The sequence below is a fragment of the Hemicordylus capensis genome, chromosome 4, assembly GCF_027244095.1.
Source record: "Hemicordylus capensis ecotype Gifberg chromosome 4, rHemCap1.1.pri, whole genome shotgun sequence".
Classification (NCBI taxonomy): Eukaryota; Metazoa; Chordata; class Lepidosauria; order Squamata; family Cordylidae; genus Hemicordylus; species Hemicordylus capensis.
Genome location: NC_069660.1, coordinates 30,890,322 through 30,913,269, shown reverse-complemented (window position 1 = coordinate 30,913,269; position 22,948 = coordinate 30,890,322). Strand labels below are relative to the sequence as shown.

At 45.4% G+C, this 22,948-nt stretch overlaps 1 protein-coding gene across 2 annotated transcripts in view; it reads left to right on the top strand.

The window, feature by feature from the left end:
- The window catches only part of CSE1L (chromosome segregation 1 like), a 65,975-nt gene extending 46,166 nt beyond the window's left edge, over nucleotides 1–19,809 (top strand). For both annotated transcript variants that reach the window (XM_053248360.1, XM_053248361.1), the window contains exons 17-25: nucleotides 4,090–4,187; nucleotides 6,690–6,840; nucleotides 7,385–7,593; nucleotides 12,085–12,182; nucleotides 13,075–13,160; nucleotides 13,897–13,978; nucleotides 16,597–16,743; nucleotides 18,065–18,296; nucleotides 19,325–19,809. In XM_053248360.1, the coding sequence (XP_053104335.1) occupies nucleotides 4,090–4,187; nucleotides 6,690–6,840; nucleotides 7,385–7,593; nucleotides 12,085–12,182; nucleotides 13,075–13,160; nucleotides 13,897–13,978; nucleotides 16,597–16,743; nucleotides 18,065–18,296; nucleotides 19,325–19,414 (1,193 nt within the window). In that variant the 3' untranslated portion in view covers nucleotides 19,415–19,809. The remainder of the gene's footprint in view (nucleotides 1–4,089; nucleotides 4,188–6,689; nucleotides 6,841–7,384; nucleotides 7,594–12,084; nucleotides 12,183–13,074; nucleotides 13,161–13,896; nucleotides 13,979–16,596; nucleotides 16,744–18,064; nucleotides 18,297–19,324) is intronic.
- The last annotated feature ends 3,139 nt before the right edge of the window (nucleotides 19,810–22,948 follow it).

Below are 22,948 nucleotides of genomic sequence, written 5' to 3'. Positions count from 1 at the left end.
TCTGAGTAGACCAAGTCTTACTGGATACAGATCCAGGAGATGGCAAGGGCTTTGGGCCTGGAAATCCCTTCTCCGGAAAAGACTGCCACAGACCCGATTTACAGCTCTCTAGCTTCAACATCTGTAGTTCATCCCACTGTCTTGCTGATTCTCCCTTTGCTGGTAGCTGCTTCCAAGGCAACGTGGTCGACTCCGGTAACTTCAAGCCTTCCTTGCAAGAAGATAGAGAACCTGTACAGAGTTCAAGAAACATCTTGTCCTTTTCTGTTCAGGCACCCGGCACCCAACTCTTTAGTGGTCGATCACGCACTTCAAGCCAAATCTACTCAGCTCCCATAGACAAAGAGGGCCATAAGTTGGATTCCATGGCACGGCAACTCTACTCGGCGGGCTCACTTTCACTCAAAGTGACCAATTACTTGGCCTGTATGGCCAAGTATCAACAAACTCTGTGGGATGGCTTGAAAGAAGAGGTCTTTGCTCTGCCTAAACCCTTTTAAAAAGCAGGTTCATGACCAACTTGTCAAAATCTGGCGACCTCACGAGGCAGCAGTTGAGTACCACCAAGCATCAAACTGAATCGAAGATATTGGCTGGTTCTGTTGTGTTCTAAAATACACCCACTCAACTCTTATCCTTTAAGAAGAAGTTTCTTTGCTGCTCCAAAAGGATGCCATAGAACCACTTCCTTGTTCCTCAGTGCACGCTGGTTTCTATTCGAGATATTTCCAGGTCCCTAAACATGATGGTGGGCTTCATCTCATTTTGGACTCATGTGAGTTGAACAAGTTTGTCAAAACCTCCAAATTCTGCATGATCTCCCTGCAGTCGATCTTACCGCTGCTATGGGAAGAGGAGTGGTTGGCGTTGTTAGACCTGAAAGACACTTACTTCCATGTCTCTGTAAGGCCTCGTCACTGCCAATTTTTATGTTTCTGCCTCGGCACTCATGCCCATCAGTACAAAGTTCTCCCGTTCAGCCTCTGTACGGCCTCTAGGGTGTTCACTAATTGCCTACTGTCAGTTACCCTGTTTCCCTGAAAGTAAGACCTAGCAGTAATTTCTGATGTACCGCTAATTGCCCTAGTGCATTTTTGGGGGCTAAAATTAATATGACACTGTCTTATTTTTGGGGAAACACGGTAGCTGTCAATTGCCTACCTACGTGCCCAGGGCATCTCTGTGTTTCCATTTCTAGATGACTGGCTTTTCACAGCAAGGGACAAGTCTACTCTCATGTCCAATTTAAAGTTTACCCTCTCTCCTGGCAAGATCTGGGTCTCTATGTCAATCAGAAGAAATCAATCTTGACCCCCCAACCTACCATCCAGTACATTGGGGCTATTTTGGATGTGAGGGAGAAATGTGCCTACTTACCTGTAGAACACATCCAGGCCACTTCTTTCATGGTCATAGCCTTCCAGGAAAACCCACGACAACAGGACCGATCCATCCAGCATCTGCTGGGTCTCATGGCCTCATGTACCACAACTGTAATGAACTTTGGTTGCTGTCTGTTTTCCGGCCGTACCTGGACAATAAAAACAAATGGTTAGTTGTTCCAGAGACTGTCTTGCGAAACCTCCTATGGTGGTCCCTGCCTGATTCACTCTCTCAAGGGGTCTCTTTTCAAGATCTGAACCCCACGATATCAGTAAGTACTGATGTTTCCATGCAGGGCTGGGGTGTTCACTGTGGTGCCCTGCGGGTGAAAGGCATATGGAACTCCGAGCTGCAAGAGTTTCATATTAATGTTTTGGAGCTCTTGGCAGTATTTCTTGCTTTCAAAGCTTTCCTACCTGTCCTCCAAGGCCAGGTGGTCCAGGTTAACATCAACAATACTACGGCTATTGCCTGCCTAAATCACTAGGGAGGCACTATTTTGAGGTCCCTAAACAACCTTGTGTTACAGCTTTGAGAATGGTGCTTAAGATTTGACATCCTCCCCATGGCAATACATGGGGAAGGGAAATAAAGGAGAAGATAAAGACTTAGCTGATTTGCTTAGTCGGGACCTCTCCTTTTCTAATCTCTATGAATGGGAATTGAATGACTCTATTCTGTTAGGAGTGTTTGACTCTTGGGGTGTCCCTGATATTGACTTGTTTGCCATGGCTCAAAATGCAAAATGTTCTTTGTTCTGTTCTAGGGTGGGCCTCAGCCCAAGTTCTCTGGGAGATACTTTCCAACTGCAGTGAAAAGACAAAATGTTCTACTTCTTCCCTCTCTTTCTGTTAATGTCCAGAGCAAGGGGGAAGGTATTGCAGGAATTTCACCAAGTGCATTCTAGTCTGCCCCTGGTTGCCTAGGCAACCCTGGTTCCCAGCTCTCCTTCGACTATGGAAAGGGTTTCACTGTTGCCTTCTACCTCGATGGGACCCCCTCATGAGGGATGGAGGCTTGATTCTACATCATGCCCTCTGGACCCTCTTGCTGACAGCATGGAGGCTGAACTTTTAGACGAAATCCTATTAAACGAGAAGAAGGCCTCTCCGAGGTGAAACTTCAAATGCAAGTGGAAACATTTTGAGTCCTATGCATCTTCAAAAGCGTTTGACACTTTCAGGACTTCTATATGCCTAATACTCCTTTACCTCGCCTCACTCAAGGGTTTGGGCCTCTCATACTCTTCCCTCAAGGTTTATCTCACTGCCATCTCCTCCCACCACTCAGGCTGGGATGGCAAGTCGGTTTTTGTTCACACAGATTCCAAAAGTTTTTTGAAAAGGGTTAACCTGTACACCCCCCGCCCCCGGGTGCGGGCACCAGTTGAACCTTGAAGCCTGTCCCTTGTGTTATCGACATCCATGCAAGCCACTGTTGTCGTCTTCCATGAACCATTGTTGTCTTCTTTAAACCACTGTTGTCTTGTTCTATGAAGCTTCTATGCCTAAAGACTACTTTCCTGGTGGCCGTCACGTCAGCAAGACTTATCAGTGAACTTACAGCATTGAAAGCTGACTTGCCTTATACAAGGTTTTCCCCTGACAAGGTTATCCTACATCCGGATACTGCCTTTCATCCGAAGATTGTGTTGGATTTTCACATTAATCAAGACATTGTGTTATCAACGTTCTTCTGTAACCCTTCCACACCTCTCGGATATTCCATGCATGTCCTGGATGTCTGCAGGTGCTTGCTTTATCTTCTGGATTGCACGAAGACTTTCAGGCAATCTAACGAACTGTTCGTCTCCTATACTGTAGTTACTAAAAGTTTAGCTATTTCAAGACAAAGATTATCCAGTTGGCTAGTGCAACTGATTTTCCTGTGTTACAAGAAGCAAAGTTTTCAACCGCCCTCTAAAATCAGGGCACATTCCACTAGAGCCATGGCTACCTCTGCTGCCCACATGGCAGGCATCAGTATGAAGGACACTTACAGGACTGCTACGTGGTCTTCTGACCTGCCTTTTGCTCATCACTACGCTGTGGACTTGTGCTTTGCTTCAGAGGCTAACTTTGGTCGGGTGGTCTTGAAAAGAGTACTGTGACTGCTTCCACCCACCTCCTTATTTTCTGGGAGCTAGTTACTCACCCAGTTGTGAGTGACCATGGATCCCTACAGAGATAAACAGGTTGCTTACCTGTAACTTATGATCTCTGTGGAGATTCATGGTCACTCACAACACTTGCCTGGCCATCCCCTCTGCTAGGTTTTCTGTATCATTTTCCTTACCTGTGCTGCTGTGGATTGCCTGTTTTTTATTCTATATATCTCCATATTGTCAGTCACTTTGCAGCTGTCAGTTCAGGAACTGAAGAGGGAGGATCTCTACAGCCGACTTTGTAGGCTCCGATATCACTGCACCTCAAAGGGCCAGTGAGCACCTAAACGGAGCTAGAGAATTCTTCCTAGGTTCTCCTGCACAGGCGCAGAAGACCCAGTTGTACGTGACCATGGATCCCCACAGAGATAAGTTACAGGTAAGCAACCTATTTTTCCTATAAATAACTTAATAAATGAGCTCTTGGTCGTGGATGCTTCCTTCAAGGTATACTATTTTAATGCAAATCATAAAATGGAAGCATAAAACATAATGTCGCAATCCTTTTCTGCCTTCAGTAACCTAAATATCTGAATTTCCAGCTATCATGAGAAGCTTTTCTCTGCTGCAGGAAGCCATAATTCCCTATATCCCTTCTCTCATCACGCAACTCACACAGAAACTGCTTGCCGTCAGTAAGGTAAGGTAAAAATAATAATTAACAATAGTAATGTGTATTACCTCCTGTTCCTTTTTTGTCAGCTTGATTTAAAGACTCCATGATCACTTGTGCTGAGCAATAGTTTGTTGCCAATTAGAATAAGAAAAAAACTGTCTATAGATCAGGGAATCAAATTAGCTAAAGAAAGAAACTGGCCAAGATCAAAGCTCAGCTAAGCTATTTTGTGTGCCAAGAGTGTGTGGTACTCATGTTTTTTGAGAAAAGTCCTTGCAAAAGATTTATTTTTCTTTTTAAAATGGGCAGTGGGGGCAGGGTGTCAGACATCCCATTAGGCGAACCCAGGCTCTTGGGATTCTAATCATTTTATGAAAGCTCTTCAGCTTTCATTTTAAATGCAAGCTTTATAGATACCATAGTTTTATACAACGGAAAAGATCACGTTGGTTGGCATTTTGCATGCAGTGCATCCAGAATCGGAATGTAATCCAGAACATGCAACAGCTTTGTGTTTACTTTTCTTTCTTTCTTTCTTTCTTTCTTTCTTTCTTTCTTTCTTTCTTTCTTTCTTTCTTTCTTTCTTTCTTTCTTTCTGCCGCACCCCTCCAGTGCACTACTGCTCGGAGTGGCTCACAACAATAAAATAAATACAAGACACAATAAAGGAAATAAAATTAACCAAATTGAACAAACAAGTTAAAAGTCAGGTTAAAACCACACTCATTATTAGGTTCAAATTAAAAATTAATTTAAAAGCGAAAAACTGAAAATTATAAAAAGCTAAAGGGACCTATGAGATATAACCAAAAATGGAGCATTAAAAAGCCTCCTTAAAAAGGTATGTTTTAAGTTGTTCTTTAAAAACACTGAGGGAGGGAGCAATGCGAAGCTCTTCAGGGAGTCTGTTCCAAAGCCAAGGGGCCACAACCAAAAAGCCCCAGTCTGAAAAGCCCCAAGCCAGTGGGGCTCATGCTTTTTGTTTTATATTTTTAAAATATTTTAGCCTGTTTTAATGCAGTGAATAGGAATTTCTCCCCCATTCAAAAATATAGAAGCGTGTGTGACCTAATCAACTCTTAAGAGTTCGGGGAGGGGGGAGAAATTCCTATTCATTGAAAAGATTCAGACAGGCTAAAATCTTTAAAAATATATATTTTAAAAACAAACCCATGAGCCCCACTGGCTTGGGGCTGCTGGGAGGAGTTGTGGCACAAGGTCCCTTGCCCCAAACCCCACTTTGGTGCCCAGGAACCCCCCACCCCCCAGGGGAGCAGTTAGGGCATCCTCCAATCCCCATTCTCTGGGCGGGGGGTGAGAAATGCACAAAATTGAAAAATCTTCACATACACAAAAACATCTAAAATTGCTTGAGTGTCCTAGTGCTTTGGGGTTTGGGTGGTAGTTGGCACCCATGGGTGCCTACCACCCCAACCCAGTTTTGGAGTCTCAAACCTTCGAACCGGTTTGAATAGAACCAGGCTCTGTTTGGTTCAAACACAGATCGGCACTGCCAACTCAATGCCCTGTTTGGTTTGAGTTTGAACCTTCAAACTGAACCGGTTCAAATTTGAACCTGTTTGCACATCCCTACACCACTGTAGGTTTGGGGCAGTTTGGGGGCATTTCCCGATTTTCCCCTCCACCCTGGAACCTAACCCACGCTTTTCCTCATAGCCCTAATGCCTCCTTACTCGCAGTTCCATTACTCATGGTGGTGAATGTAACCCCTGCAAGTTACGAGGTTCTACTGTCCTACTGTGGGCTTACATAGAACTTCAGTGGCTGGGTTCAGCAAATAAGATTTGCAAACTTTGCCTTCCCTTTCATGTGTGAAGGGAGGAAATTTTGCATCCTCCATACCTTATTTGGAACAAATTGCAATGTTTCATTGTATTGGATTTTGGCAAACTGTGTTCCTTTAATCGTGGGTTTACTCTTATTTACATCACTGCATTTTCATGTAATTCCCTTGCAAATGAGATTAGAGCTGAAAATAAAGCACATTAAGCTGTACTGATTTTAAAATTTATATACCACTTTTAAATTACCATATCTAAAATGTTTTGCAAAAAGTGATGTCATGAATTAATAAAAACACAGATAAAAATAGACTAATAAAAGTATCAGTTACCAGACATTTTAAAAGCCTTGGAAAAACTTTTTTAAAATAACATGATATGGTTTTTTACTGTATGCTTGTGATAGGTCCATCTGTGTGGTGAAAAGTAGCTTTGTAGTCATATTGATACACTCTTTAGAAGGCCCTGGGAATTTGCAAGAACATTCTAATCAGATACACTGATATAGGTTAAATATGGCCATTCGCAGTTTTTGGCATGATTTAGAGAAGACCCATGTTAAAGGTTAACCGCTTGCTGTCTTGTGTTGTGACTAGAATTCTCAGATTCTACTTAATGCCTGTTTTTACAATACTTGATAGTAAACAACTTTCTGTTTTATGTACAATCATATCAGTGAATTTGCACTGTTCATTCGCATCTTGTCGTCTCGTCTTGTCTTTAGAATCCAAGCAAGCCTCACTTTAATCATTACATGTTTGAATCAATTTGCTTATCAATAAGGATAACTTGCAAAGCAAATCCCACTGCTGTTGGAAGCTTTGAAGAGGCTTTGTTTATGGTGTTCACTGAGATTCTGCAGAACGATGTGCAAGGTATAAATAACATATTCAGTGGTTTGTCTAAAATACAGTATAGTATTTTATACCATATAGTATAGTAAATAAATGTGTCCATGACAGTCTGATGGTGTATTCAGTGTTTATAGCTCAAGTAACATGATTTATGTCAAGACCTACCAAAGTGCAGTTTAATTCTGTGTTTTAAATAAGACAAATTGGATTCCTCCATGTCCCAGATCTCATGTCATGCTGTTGCCAAGCTAAGGCAAGCAAAAAAGCTTAGCTTTTTAAAAATCACCTTAGGCCAGGGGTTCCCAACCTGTTTTACTCCAGATGTTGCTGAACTACAACTCCCATTATTCCCAGCCACAGTATATTGTAGCAGGGGGGGATGGGAGTTGTAGTTCAGCAACAGCTGGAGAACCCCTGACTTAGGCATTCTATGAAGCCTAGGCATGCTAAACTTAGAATAAACTTAGGCATTCTGTGAAGCACTAGTAGCTTCTTCATATGAACGAACGTTATATGACCTCTCACTTAGTAGTCTGTAATGTAAACTGTCTCTCCCTTCCAACAGAATTCATTCCATATGTGTTTCAAGTGATGTCTCTACTTCTGGAGATGCATAAAAATGATATCCCAACCTCTTACATGGCCTTATTTCCACACCTGCTTCAGCCAGTCTTGTGGGAGAGGTCAGGAAATATCCCTCCTCTGGTGCGACTCCTTCAGGCCTATTTAGAGAGAGGTGCCGGTACAATAGCAAATGCTGCAGCTGACAAAATTGTACGTATAACCAATTGCAGTGCTAGCTTTCTAGACTTATATGTGATTGGCAAGAGTTGAATGAAGATAACTTGCATGTTTTAGACATTCAGGAGATTTGTATAGCTGCCAAACTTTAAATATAGTTGATGTTGCTAAGGGAATAAGGTTGCCCCAGACTTCAGTCCCAAAAGGTAGCATCCAAAGGTCCAGCATGCATACTCTGTTGCAGCAATCTGAACACATTTTGAGTGAATGCTCTTATTTGACGTTTTAGTAATTTCTTGATTGTCATGTCTTGCTTGGCTAGGGTATTTTCTTGTTGGTTTTGTGCCCAGACCCCCCAAGGAGACACAGAGACATTGTTATGGGATGAATGGTCAGTTTATTGGTTTAAGGTACAGGCTCATTAGCTGGGATTGCATGGGGATCCATCATAACAGTGCGGTGCCTAACAGGCCGGCCACACCGTGGCCGCCTCCACATAACAGACCATGGCATTGGCACCTTGGCTCCAGGCAGCTTGTCTGCTCTCCAGCAGAGGCGCCCTTCTCAGCCGACCTAAGGTCAAGTCTTCCTCCTCCCAAGCGACAACCCCACCGACGCTGCACAGCCATACAGTTAGGGTGTTGCCTGATGGGGGACAGGAGTTAAGCGTTATCCCTGATCTGTCAAGCCTCAAGGGATCAGCTCCTCCTCCTTGATTACCTCTTACCTAAGGTGCCACACTCCCTTAATTAGCATTTTATCCGCACTGTACCTGCCACAGTGGGCGTTAGCCCAGCTTAACGACCCGCACCCCACAGCCCCAAGATTGCTGTTGCCAGTCCCAGCCTGAGGTCATCCAAAAAGAACCTCATGCCCATGGCGGTCAGGTGGACCCCGTCACCCCGGTAGAGGGTGGGCTCCGAGTAGATGATGTCATCGTGTGGTATACAACCGCCTCCCCTGGCCGCCAAGAAGCGTGAGATGGCTGCGTTGACCCCTCTCCTGGCCCTGTCCACTTTGTTCGGTTTTAGTGCTCCCCGCCAGACCCTGCGCTGAGTGATGTCAGACCATAGGACGACCACTCCCGGGCACCACGACAGGACTACGCTCAGATCCTGTTCAGTCTGCCGTGCCAAGGAAATACCTGACTGACTGACTAGGTCATTCCCGCCATAATGGAGGAGCAGGATGTCTGGTGCAGGGTTCTGCTCCAGGAACTCCCGTAGCATAGGCAGCAGCTGTGCTCTCCTCATTCCCCTTCGCCCACGCCACTCGATGATGGCCCATCGCCCCAGGCCCAGCTGTGTTCCCGGATCCGTGCCTTGTACCCGCTTGAGGGCCCAGAATATAAAGGAGTGGCCCAGGATAAGGACCCTTGTCCTCCTGTCCGGAGGCTCCGCCCCTGTGCGGGAGAGAGAAGATGCATGAGGTAGGGGCCAAGTGGGGGGGGAGGGGAGGAAGTGCTGGGCGGGGCGGGGATGGTGACGGGAAGACACCCGCCGCTTCCCTACCGTATGTATCTGCGGTAAGCTGCGGACCGCCAACAGCCGAGGTGCTGAATTGCGGCGCCCGTGTAGCCAAGGCTAGCCGCTGCCGAGGCAGCTCCGATCCTGAAAGAATGCGATGACAGGCGGCCAGTGGACACCCCAGCCACTTCAAAGGTCTTCCTCATCACCACCCAAAATTGGTATTGCGACAAGGGTCTACCGTCGGCGTGCCTGAAGAGGCACCCTCCGGCTTCGCCCCTAACCTCCATGTACGCCCGCAGTGCTTGGACTGGGCATAAGAGGCAATCATCCGCCCTATGTAGGGTGACCAGCTGACCCCTTCCCCGCTGATCCGTTTTAGAAAAGCGGAGCCGCAGCAAAACCACAGCTGGGGCCATGGTCAAGTTGCTCCTCTGCATTACTCTCGTGAGCGGCCCATGCCCCCCTTTGGAGAAAAGCTCCCCTACCCTGAATGCCCCATAGAAAGCCACTAGCCCCGCCGCTTTGAATAAGGTTTCCTCGTAGGGGGAAGAGCATACGACCCCCATGCTCTGCACCGCCCTGCGCAGGGCGTCAGGAGTAATGGGCTGGCGCTGGTCAGGAAGGGCCGGTGCCTCCTTGGCCCATTCCTCCAGCATATGCCGTACGCGAAAATCACCCGAGTAATCGGGCAGCCCCTGGGATTTTGCGTGGAAGGCCAGAGCTGCCATGTGCCCGGCCATGGTACTGACAGCGAGCCCTGCTCCCCGCAGGTGTACCAGGTACCGCATCAGGTGTTCAGGAGGGGCCGGCCAAGCCTGGCCGACTCTCGCCTGCTGCCTGAAGCACTGGAAGGCAGTCATCCTCCTGCTATAGGCCGCTCGCGTCCTAGGTGCTAAGGACTCGTGCCCAGAGACTTGATGAGGGGGGGCCCTTCTCGGGGTACTTCTCAGTCAACACCCCCATGTAGATAGTGAACCCAGAAACCCAATTGTTCCAGTTACGCTCAATGGGTTTCCTTTTGGTTCACTCCTTCTCCTTTTCCTGCTCCCCTTCCTTGCCCACAGTTTCGGGCTCCTTAAATAGCAGTTGGAAGACGTCAATAAATTCCCCCTTCCAAATGAGCTCCTTTACGTGGGGCAGCAGGTGGTTGCCCAGAGGGATGGGCCCCCCGTCTAAGACCCTGCTGCCGCTGGCTGCGGGTACCTCTGCTGGGGTGGCTTGTGCCACCAGCTGTCCCGCTCCCCCTTGCCATACCTGGTTACAGGTTGCATGCGGGGAAGCCCAATTCATAGGCCCGGGGAACCACCCAAAGGGCCCACCTGGTGAGCCCCACGGCGTACCCCAAGGCCAAACCCCTTGAGGGGACTCACCGCCCTGTCCCACCTGCTCCTCGGAGGCGTCCCCTGGCGTAGATCCTGCAGTCGCCGCACTGCCTCTGCCGAGATCATCCGCGGTTCTGCCCTTAGCTGCGCTGGATCCCTCCACGCTCTTGCTGTTGGTCGACGCCATCATGGATGCCATGGCTGCTTCGAGTGCCTCTAAACAGTCAGTGAAACCCTGCATCAGCCTCGTCCGCTTTGCAGCCCTAGTCATTTTGCGCGGGCATTCAGGTGGGGGGGGGCAGGCTCCCTGGGTGGCCTGATCCCTGATGGGCCCCTGCCATCCCTCCGCAGTGCCTCCCATTCCCCAGCTATGGCCTCAAGCCGTGCAATCAGGGCCTTAATCGCTCCCAGCTCCATATCCCGCTCATTCTCCGAGGAGGAGTCAGACAAAGCTGGGGGCACCCGGCGCGTTGGAGCGCGTTTCTTCCCCTTCCCCGCCGGCGCTTTCTTGGGCCCCATGGCGTGGGTGGCTTCAGCTGAAGTTACCAGGAGTTAGGGTCCCCCCAAGGCCTTATACCCGGCCAAGCGAGCCCCCCGTCTCCCAAAGTACCACCCACTACGCTCCCCGAAGGCTTTATACCCGGCCTGGCGAACCCCCGCCCCCGCGATACGCCGCCAAACCTGAGCCGGGCTGGGCCCGGCTGGACGCTGCTCCCCACTGCAGTCCTCGCCCTGGTTGCTGCCAAGAGTCGCAGTCCCCAGGCAGGAGAAGAAGCCCCCAGGCAGTTGTCGTAGCCCCCAACTAGAGGGGAGGAGGTAGGGCTGCGCAGGCAGGCACTAAGCCCGAATCTCTGCTCTCCCAGTCGCCTGGGCAGGGGAAGAGAAGAGGTGCGGCCGCCGGGGGGGGGGGCGGGCCGAGTGCTGCGGGCCGCTGCCAAGCGGGCCGCCAACGAGCGGTGCGGCCGCTGTTGAGGGCAGCCAACGGGCGCTGCCACAGGAGCCCCCAACAAGCCACCGATCCGGGCCACGCGGCCCGCACCAAAATGGCGCTCGGCAGCGGCGCCGGCCGCAGCGGGCCCCGCTCTCACGCTGCCCGGGATCGCCGGCCAAAGCGGGTGGGCCTCCGGCCCGATTCTCCGCTCTTGCCCCCTCACCGGACGCTCCAGTTAAGGCCAGGCCACGTGCTATCGCGGCCCGGCAGGAGCCCATCCCGGCGTGTCTGTACTCTCCGCGATCAGGAGTCAGACTGAGGCTGCACAATGGAGAGTGGCTCCCTGTCCCACGTGCTCCCTGGGCAAGGGGGCTGGGACAACCCAGCTGCGCCGCAGAAGAGTGGCGAGCGGCTACTTTCTGCCAGTAAGCATCCATTAACTGTTCAATAGCAACCAAGTCTACCAGCTCTCTCCAACTCATTTCTCTGCTTTGGCCTGAAGACAAATTATTTCTTTGTGTGTGTGTGTAGAGCAGCCTTGCAAATACGTTCAGAAAACATACTGCCTGCCTGCTCAGATATGCCAGTCTTTGGTGTCAGCAGCTTAAAAGAATCTGCTTTTGTAAAGCTTCTCTGCTGGTTGCCTAGGGGAGACTTTTTAGTTGCCACTAAAAGATGGCTGTTTTTAAGTTAGTCACAGAAATTATCTTTGGAGTTATTTTTTTTTACTGTAAGTTCATTTTGTTAATAATCAAAATCTACTTTTTCTCTGTCCTTTTACCCCACCCCACCCCATTTACAGCCTGGATTACTAGGTGTGTTCCAGAAACTTATTGCCTCTAAGCTTAATGACCATCAAGGATTCTATCTCCTCAACAGTATTATAGAGCATATGCCTCCGTAAGTATAAATGTACCAAAGGAGTTTTGCTGTTATCTGTTTGAGTTCTTGGGAACTTGCTAGAGGCACTGTAAGGGTCCCACCCTGATGCCCCTCTCAAGTTTAGCGGGGTGACTTGTTTTTATTGTTCTATGACAATTTAGTCTCCAGGTTCTAGAAATTCATTTGGCTTTTACTTTCCCTCTCTGCCACCACATAAATTCTTGTTACACTGCTCTCACTACTCAACACCTTTGGCTGCGTAGATTCGCAAGCACAGGTTAGGTGTATATGTTCAGGATATAAAATGAAACAAACTTGAGGTATAAAATGAAAACAAGAATAGGTTTATTATTTACTGATTAGAATAAAGATCTCTGCAAAGCAGGGCACACAAGCTTCTTTACCAAGTTACTAGGTACATCAGCTGTTCTGGATAAAATGTACCATATAGGGAGGTGAGATAACTGGAACAGAGGTAATTAAACTTGGGTTTGTAAACTTAGTGAATTCCTCCAGACCTTCTTGTCTGTTACTAGGAGCTGCCCAGAACACTGCTGGTTCTCCAGCCTCCACACATTGACCCTTCAAGTTCCACACAACCCCCCTGAACAGTCTTGCCTGTTCAGAACACACAAACCAATCTCTCAACCCTCAGCCCAAAACACCAACTACTCGCATGCAACTAACTCCAACTCTCCCTCTCCTCTCTCTGTCTCAACTACCCTTATTTTAAATCCCTCCCCAACTCTTAACCTTCCGTGCCTGGTTACTAAGGTAACCCTCACATCACTAGCTCCAATATAAGTCTCATCACAGGCACTCATTCAAAATGTACTGAAAGTTCTGATGCAAGGTAATGGTGTCCTGGACTGAATTAATTGATTTCTATGTATTCTTTTTAAATCTTTAGTGAATCCATTGATCAGTACAGAAAACAGATTTTCATACTGCTATTCCAAAGGCTTCAGAATTCCAAAACAACAAAATTTATTAAAAGTAAGTTCTATGTTGGTTCCTGCAGTTAGAAACGTAGAAAGCTGTCATCTACTGAGTCAGACCATTGAGCCATCTTACTCAGTATTGTCTATACTCTGACAAGTGGTAGCTTTCAGGCAGGGATTTTTAGGTGCTGGGGTTTGAACCTGAGATCCACTGCATGCTAAGCAGATGCTCTACCACTGACCTGCAGCCCTCTCCTCTAAGAGCATTAATTAGAATAAAGTAAATGTTTTATAAGGAAGAATCTCAAACATGAGTGGCATGAAGATCTCCCAAGGTTTACAGTCCAATCCTAAACCTCTTTCCTGGGAAGTAAATGCCATTGTTCTTGGTAGGCTTTACATCTAAGAATATATGCTTAGGATTGGAATATCTTTTTGTTTTCGTTTCAGAGATAAGGGCCAGAATAATGGGCTTTAGAAATCAAGGGAGGATTTAGAAAAAAAAAACACTTGAAAGCTTGAGCATTGCATTATGTTAGTACATAGGATGGGATGGGAGTAGGTTATGGTGGAGAGTCTTTCTGGAATAGCAGCTTTGCCAGGTGCGTCCTAGAGACCTTGTGGAAGCAGAAAAGTTTGCAGTGGCTGGAAAGGCAACATAAGTGCATATAACTGTTAGTTTACTCTGTGTGTGTGTGTGTGAGAGAGAGAGAGAGAGAGAGAGCAGCATGTGCTTCTACTCTGTTGGAGTGTCTTGTACAGCTTTTGAATGACTCCTCTTCTTCTTATAGGTTTCTTAGTGTTTATCAACTTGTACTGTGTAAAATACGGAGCAATAGCACTTCAAGAAATATTTGACAGTATACAGCCAAAGTTAGTACCTTTTTAAAAATGTCATTTGTTTTTTATATACCAAGTATGGCTAACATCTGTATTCTCTGGGGTTATGTTCTTCTCCAGGCAGAGGTCTGGAGGCAGGGCCAACGAGGGGAGCGGGGAGCCAGTACAAATTACCGGGGCCTGGCAGGGGTGTTCATCTCAACTAAGTCATTGATAAAATGTTGAAAATTTCACCCTGCCTGCACCCAAGACTGAGGGAGACTCACTGCAGCTGATCAGTGAGCCTGAGGGAGAGAGAGTAATGAGATAAAATGAAGAGGAGCTGGCTTGAGCGGGCAGCCACACCATCGCTGTGCTGTGTTTGGCCAGTGCCTGTTGCCCTTGTTGCCTTGCCAAACAGTCGGTGCGCTTCCGCAGGCTGGCAAAGCGAGTCCTTTCAACTATGGACTTTCTCCCTGAGCCACCGAAGCTCCACCAATTCTGCTGGAGGCCAGAACTGTATTCTGCAGCAAGGCTTCATAATGATGTCGATGCCATCTTTCAGAAGATCATGACAATAGTCAAGCAAATATTTTCAGTTCTAGCTGAGGGATTGTATACAAAATTCCTAAAGCGAAATGTAACATTAAAGTTTGGGCTCTCTCTCCCTTTTTACCTTACAAGTGATTAAAAGTGTCCCCAGAGGCCAGGTAAAATAGCTTCTGAGGCCCGATCCAGCCCACCAGTTGGCCTTCTCTCTTTGATACTATTACTAACCAAATGCTTGCTCTCATGGTGTGGAAAGAAGGCTTGTAGATTGCAAAGATCTTTGAGGATGCCACAGTACTTACTTTGTGCTCAGAGAAACTGTTTCCAATCCTCACCTTCAGTTATCAGAAGTGGATAATAGCAATAGTTGCGTTAAGTGACGCTCCTTATTTTTCACCATAGGAGTGGGTTATTCAGTTATTCTATCTAGGAGAAAATAAAGCATAAACTGTCTACAAACACTGGCATGCTTGGCCATGGAGAAGACCTCTCCCCGTGTATAGTGTTTGTCTCTGAAGATAAATGTTGTATCCCTGGGGCGGGGCGGGGGCATGGTTACAAAATGTGGTGTTAAAGGGGGTAGGGGTGTGTCCGAACCGGTCCGGCGGCCATTCTAAAGAATGGCCGAACTGCCGGACCGGTTCGGCCCTGGCTGGTTCGGGTCCAGGTGGGGGGTATTGCTTTAAGGGCGGGGAGGGCTTACTTATCCCTCCCACCTCTTTGTCCCCTCCAGCGCCCGTATTCAACAGAATAACGGGGCGCTGGAAACCAGCCCCCCCCCCCGCCGCAGGCAGATTTGGCCAAAAACTAAAGGTACAAATGCCGCCGCCGCCGCCCGCCAGCCCTCCCTCCCTCCCAGCTGCCCGCCCGCCCGAGTCCTCACCCGATCTCTTTGAAAAAAACGAGCGGAGCTAGCGAACAAAGCTCCTCTCGTTAGGGAGTCCTGTAGCATACTGAAGAAGCTTTGCACAAAGCTACAGGACTCCCTAACGAGAGGAGCTTTGTTCGCTAGCTCCTCTCGTTTTTTTCAAAGAGATCAGGTGAGGTCTATTGAATACGGGCGCTGGAGGGGACAAAGAGGTGGGAGGGGTAAGTAAGCCCTCCCCGCCCTTAAAGTAAGGCCCCCCTTCGGTGCCGGTCCGGACTGCTCCGGACCGTGCACATCCCTAAAAGGGGGTTGGGCTTGCTAGTGCATTACTGTTGGCACTGTACCTGGATACAGCATCCACAACAAGGAAAGCAATATCGTATAAGCCCTGTTCAGGCATCATACTACTTTCCTTGTTTTCTGTAGCTTGGTAAGCTTGGTAAGCATGAACAGATTATGGGAAGGAAGACAGTGGTATTACCATGACAGCTGCTTGTAACACTGTAGTTCACAACAAGGCTTAGCCAGAAGTTGCAAGGAATGTTTAGTAGGTACGGTTGCATGTTTTAGCCTGGTCTTTTGTCAATCATAAAAGCTGTTGTGGCAGCCAGGGAGCTGGAGGACAGCTGTGGTAGCCCTGACATGAGTATTCTAGGTATATTGGAAATGTCCCAGTGGAAAAGACCCCATTGTTCTTGATGCAGGACCAAAGAGTTTTTATCTCTTTCACAAGAATGTTGAGTCCTCCCAGCAGTGTTCCTTCTAACAGGGATTCCCAGATGTTGTTGACTACAACTCCCACAATCCCCAAGTAAAAACCATTGCAGCTGGGGATTCTGGGAGTTGTAGTCAACATCATCTGGAAAGCCCTGTTAGAGGCAACACTGCCTCCCAGTGTCCATCAGGTCCCTTCTCTTGCAAATATCAAACTTTATTTATGAACAGTGAATGTTGCTGTAGCAACTAATTTGACCATATGGCCTTATTTCATTATTCATCTTTAGTAGATTGTTATCTGACTAATTTTAGTCTTCAGGTTCCTGGGTCAGTTGTTTTTGAATCCTCTTTATAACTAGTATAGGTAAAGGTAAAATGTGCCATCGACTTGCCATTACCGCTGTGCTATTCGGTGGGTGGCTTACTATAACTGGAATACTGCATCTCAAAATATCTGTAGATGGCCCAGTGAATGAATACCTTAGCTGAGATGGATATTGCTTATGGTAAGATTAATTTTTCTTTTGACACATAACAGGATGTTTGGAATGGTTCTGGAGAAAATAATAATACCAGAAATCCAGAAAGTGTCTGGACAAGTAGAAAAGAAAATTTGTGCGGTTGGCATCACAAAAATACTCACAGAATGCCCTCCAATGATGGACACAGAGTACACAAAGCTGTGGTAAGTTCAGCTATGACTTTGATGATAAACGTTACTATTGAGGCTGCAGCTGAAAATAAAAACCAGTGTGTCTTTTCCAGAGTATGATATAGCTTTGTTCAAAAAGTTGCAACACAGATATGTGCCGCCCCGCCGCCTTGCTTCCCAAAGTCTGAAATGCCAAACTGTGTTTTGTTTCAAAGTTGGAAGAGAAGGAAAAGAGTTGAAAATGTGATGTCCAAGCAAACAAACAAAAAAGTTTAAGCAGCAGAACGTAGGATATAAAAAAAGGTCCAACACTTAGTTTTAATTTATTTCTACATCTGATTAGAACATAAGTACACCAGAACAGCCCTTCTGGATCAGGCAGGAGAAGTAATAGAATCTACACTCTTAAATTAAGAGCAGGAGTAATTAGTGTTGAATGTTAATGTTGGCAAAAGTGAAGCTGAAGTGCAGTTACCACGAGGAAAACATTATCTTTACTGTTGCCAGGACATTTCCAGTAGTAGCTATCCATTGTTTTAGTGGTGTATGTTGCAATGAAATTGTACTTGAGGCTTGGATTATACAAAAAATTAATAATGTGCAGAGCCTAACAGTACTGAATAGGGAACATGTTCAGAACCTCCAGACTGGATTACGGTAACGCGCTCTATGTGGGTCTGCCCTTGTGTGTAGTCTGGAAACTACAGCTGGTTCAGAATGAGGCAGCCAGGTTGGTCTCTGGGTCATCTCGGAGAGACCACAATACTCCTGTATTGAAAGAGCTACACTGGCTGCCTATAAGTTTCTGGGCAAAATACAGGGTGCTGTTTATAACCTAATAAAGCCCTAAACAGCTTGGACCCTGGGTATTTAAGAGAACGTCTTATTCGTTATGAACCCCACCATCTTTAAAGACGCACTTATTCACCTAGGCTTTTAATTAAATATTGTTTTGACAGTTTTAGCATAGTTTTAAAATGTTTTAAAATTTAAATTGTTGTAATGTGTTAACTTTTACTATGTCATTTATTTTAACTAATGTTTTAGCTTTTTGTTTGTTGTAAACTTCCCAGACGCGTGAGTTTTGGGCGGTATAGAAGGATGTTAAAATAAATAAAGAAATAAAATGCTTTCCTTGAGACTTGCATAAATATAGACACATAGCCAGATTGCAGACAGGCTTTTCTAAGGTCCCCCACCCACCCACCCCCAAAAAACAACCCAAACAACCCCACAACAAAATTGGCTTTCCTCTTACAATGTGTGCTATTATCAGTTCCTGCTCTGGTTCAGGTGAATGGGTTTGACATAGACCTGTGGCAAAACAATTTGGCAATATGTTCCTTTCATTTAGGACTCCACTCCTTCAGGCCCTTATTGGTCTCTTTGAATTGCCTGAAGATGACACCCTTCCTGATGAAGAGCACTTCATTGACATAGAAGACACTCCCGGATACCAAACTGCATTCTCCCAGCTTGCATTTGCTGGGAAAAAAGAACATGATCCAGTGGGCCAAATTGTCAACAATCCTAAAATCCATCTTGCACAGTCGCTTCATAAATTATCGACTGCATGTCCAGGCAGGGTAAGTTACCTGAATGCATAGTTCCAATCTCTGGTTTGGAAGAGGGGAATTAACCTTCTGCAGGTGTCCCCTATAATTTCTTTACATAAATATTTCTTCTTGACCATCCAACCTTCAGTAAGCTACAACTTTTCTCCAGTAAGTTCTGGAGAATTTACATGTGGGCTGGTTGCATCTTCAATATTGCTGCTGTTCTTGCATTTGCATTTGGCTTCTGACAAGCAAAATAGGCATGGCAGAGCAGCTTGCCTGAGAAAAACTTGCCAAGGCATTCTTGGAGGGGAGCTGTGACCCGATTGCATCTCAAGAAGAGGGGAATATGTCATCTGTGTACATGCAAAGGTGACTGGAAATCACACCAGCACTGTGCTTCTTGTCAGCTATTTGCCCAAATCACACAATGATGAAGTGTGATACTTGTGTTTAGATATGCAAGTTGTGATTTTTTTTTTAAGGTTCATGTTACGTTTTTGTAGATTTAAAAAAATGATAGGATACATTATACCCCCGAGATCATTTTTATAATAGTAATGAAATTGACATTGCGGGGTACTGTTGACCCCAATTACTGCTTTGATATAGTAGTACTCTTTCACATAAAAAGATTAATAGTATAAAGTGTTGGGGTTCTTCACACTGCAGTTGGTGTCATGTTCATGCAATCCCCTAGGTTTTAATAAATTACATTTGTTTTACCCCAATAACAGATTAATACAGTACATTTGGTGAATATCCGAGAGTTAACATGCCAATTAGTGCTGATCAGCAATTACCAGTGGAAAGTTGGAAACTGAATGAGGTGCAGATTGAACCAGCTCTTTGTGCCAAAATGGGTACGTCTAGGCAGTACCCCAGTGCTAATAGCAAAACAAAGTTGTGGGAGAAGTACTGTGCCAAACATACAGGTTAATTAATGCTTCAGGACTGGGAGAATTAAAATGTTAGACATACAGAATCAGCATGATGGTAGTGTAGAAAATCTGATTTTGAATGTGTATTAATGGCTCTCCTGTATCTTGTATTTTAAGGTTCCTTCAATGCTGAGTACTAGCCTGAATGCAGAAGCATTGCAGTTTCTTCAAGGATACTTACAAGCTGCAAGCGTAACATTGCTCTGACCTTATTTCGGGAAATAAAATTTCAAAGTTGTGTCAAAAGACTGTCTTCTAGGCAAAGCTTGGACAAGATGAAGCAAGTTGCTGTTTCAAAAACTCATCACTGAATTGTTGCTTGAATTGAGCTGAAAGATATTTCGTTCATATGATCATAGATAAAGCAGCGGGTGACTTTCCCATTCCCAGTTTGCTTTCAAAGGGAATAGTAATAGGAGTTTATAATTTTGGATTGATTCAAGTTCCACATCTGCAGTGTTTGGGTAACATTTTAAAATGTATAGAGCACTGGCTGCAAACTCATGTTGTGTCACTAAAATTCCTTTTTCAGTTTGTCATTTGTATTTCTTTTGTGTCTTTAAAGTTTATCTGAATTGTGAATAAATAAGCTCTTGTTTAAAGTGTCTGTCTAGCAATGTATGTCCTACTGTGTTAGATTGATGGTAGTTGTCTACAAAGAAAGCCATCTGTTAGTAATAAACATGCTGCAAATATCTGAGAGTTCTTTCAAGCCAAGCAGGTTTGGGGTAACAGATAGCTTGAAATTGCCTACCTTTTCCATTTTCTCTAGCAACATTATCTTTTTAGGTCATCTTATGAGTGTTGCTGTGAGGGGGGCAAACAGACTGAAATGCGCTTTGCAAATTAAAAGTGCTATATAAAGAGGAGTTCTAGAAGTAACCATCTTGTTATTATCATTCTCGCTTTGTATAACACATGGACTTCTTGCAAATATATCAGAAGCACCAAGTCCAGAGAATGGCCTTGAAGACACATGATGCAATTGAAGGTAAGTGAGTCTGGCCCTGCTCACCACATAGATGGGATACTCCAGAGCAATAGGACACAAGGGGGGGAAACGTAAGGACCAGCTATATGCCAAGTTCCTTTTTTAGTGCAGACTCATGACCAAGTTGTTTATATATCAGGACCAGGGCTGTCCTGATAGCACAGCCAATAGGAAGAGGTGAGCCATAAGCCTGTAAATATATTGTGTGTGACACTGGTTTCCTGTTATATAAGGAGTCTTACCTTTTCAAATATTGAGCCTATTTGCACAGTACATCTCCCCCCGCCCCCTCCCTCAATACCAGCAGTTGTTGTCTTCATTGGAGACATGAATAAATATAGTGTTCTGAGTAGGTAATTACCACCACAGATACCTGGTGGATAGCAATGATCTGAGTTGCTTTTAGTCCAACTGCTATGATCATGAGAATTGCTGCCATTCTTCTTAATAGCTGGTTTCACATAAGTAAATATATTGGGGGGGGGCTGTCATGAATACTGTACTCACATGTGAATCTGCCTCTGTTTCAATAAGTATGTTTCCTAAAATGATTTCAAAAGAAATTTGCAAAGATTGTAGAATCTCATTATAGTTATACACTGAAAGTTGTGATGTTTCAAAATTACGCAGATACAACCAAGTTCTGTTCAGGATTTCTAGTATCCTCTGCTATTGCCTCTGGAGTTTCAGATCCTTCCTCAGCCACAAGGTGGCTTTGACTAAATCACTACCTCACTCTCCTCTCTAAGAAGTAAATTTCTGTGTTGCTCTTGTGACAGGGAAACTTCTTGCATTTAGTGGCTGAACTCGTTTGGAATGTTCTGTGGCTCAGGAAACAAAACAGTTTGCAGTCTATCTTCTATGAGGCAATGGAATTTTGTCAGTTTGGCTGAAATTAAAACCTTACATAGAAGACGGCAGAGAGTTGGGGAAGAGGTCCCATGAGGCAGGGACAGCAAAGACCAGCCCCAAAAGAATCTGAAATGATGCAGAGCAGGCAATGGGATGAGAAAGGGGAATATAAGCAGGGTAGGAGAGAAGGTGGTTTTGGAAGGGGGTGGGTTAGGCTGAGGAAAGAAGAGTCTAATGGAAGGTTTCTGAAGAAACTTCATGGCACATAAGATTGTGGGGATGGGGGGAAGGATTATGGTGGGTCAAGAGACAAGGTGATTAAAGGAAGTATGCAATGGCCTGAAAAACAGATGTGAGGAAACACTGGGTGGTAGAGAAGAACCAGGTAGAAAGTAGGACTGCTTGCTGTTGGTAGAAAAGAAGGGGATACGCAAGGAGCTTGGAGGACTGAAGGGCCAAAGAACTAATCAGCTAGTTCTTTGGCTGCTGGATTCCTGGGTGTGATTTATTCATAGACTGGAAGTTGTTATGGAAATGATTATAACATAAATTGTAATTTGTTATTGCTTCAGTATAAGTGGAAATGTGTTTTTCTGTCTGCTCTCCTAACAAAGTGAATGCTTTACAAGATAAATTCATGGTCACTTTCATGCTTCCTTAAAAAGTTTTAGTAATACTGCCATTTCACCATTACTGATGATCACGAAATGACTGCAGAAGTTATTTTTTGTAGGCTGCTGTAGTTTGAGAACAAAAATATGCTGTGTGTTTGACCTTCCAGGGGATGCCATTCAACAAAGTATTAATTCAGTCCCCCAAGTCAGGAAGGCATTAAATCTCCCATCCGCTTAAACATCATTGGTTCAAACATGTTTTGCAGAAGCCTTTGCTTGCATGGTTATATTGTGCCAGTGTACTTCTCAGTCATTATCCCATTTATATAGGAGCATAGAGGAGCTACTTTAGGTTTTGATGCTGATTGATGAGAAACTTATTGAGAACGTAGTTTCCTCTGAGAGCATGATGTGAGTCATGGGTCCACATCCCCTTGGCTCTCCACTTATAATTCAAGAGCCATACCTTGCAGAGTGAGTTGTTTTGAAGGCAAAAAGGCTAAAGATTCAACATTCTGTGGCACCTTAGAAACCAACTGGCTTATTATGGCATCAGGTTTCATAGCCATTTCTCTTGGCCCCTGGTAGCCCTGATGTTTCAGTCATGGTAGAATGTTTGCTCACAGTTTCACTCATAAGTAAAAGAAAACTGTTTTAAGTTGTAAGTAGTAGATAGATTCCACGCCATAATGTTACATTTGGATTTTGCATGTGATATGTCGCTTACATATTTGTATGCAATGTTAACCCTTGTGTGCTACTTAAGTGTGAAACTCTTATTGCTTCTTAGGGCTGTCATCTAATTAAAAAAAAACTTAGTTGATTGATGGTATGAGTTTTAGTTGATTACAATTGCATAACTGCACATATTCATAAACCCAATCGTTCTGAACGGGGGAATGAACATATGTTCTGGAGCAGGTTACTGTAAAGTGTGCTGTCAAGTCGATTTTGACTCCTGGTGCCCACAGAGCCCTGTGGTTTTCTTTTGGTAGAGTGCAGGAGGGTTTTACCATTGCTTCCTTTCGCAGAGTATGAGATTATGCCTTTCAGCATCTTCCTATATTGCTGTTGCCTGATATAATACCAGTGGGGATTCAAACCGGCAACTTTCTGCTTGTTAGTCAAGCATCTCCCTGCTGTGCCACTTAAGGTGACTTGTAAGACCAATAATTTCAAGGGGACTTACCCCCAAGGGAAACTGTAGAATTGTAAGGTTCTAAGAATTATCCAGTATGATATATTGCTGGGTGGATGCACTCATAGTCCTTTTTCCTTGCCAAG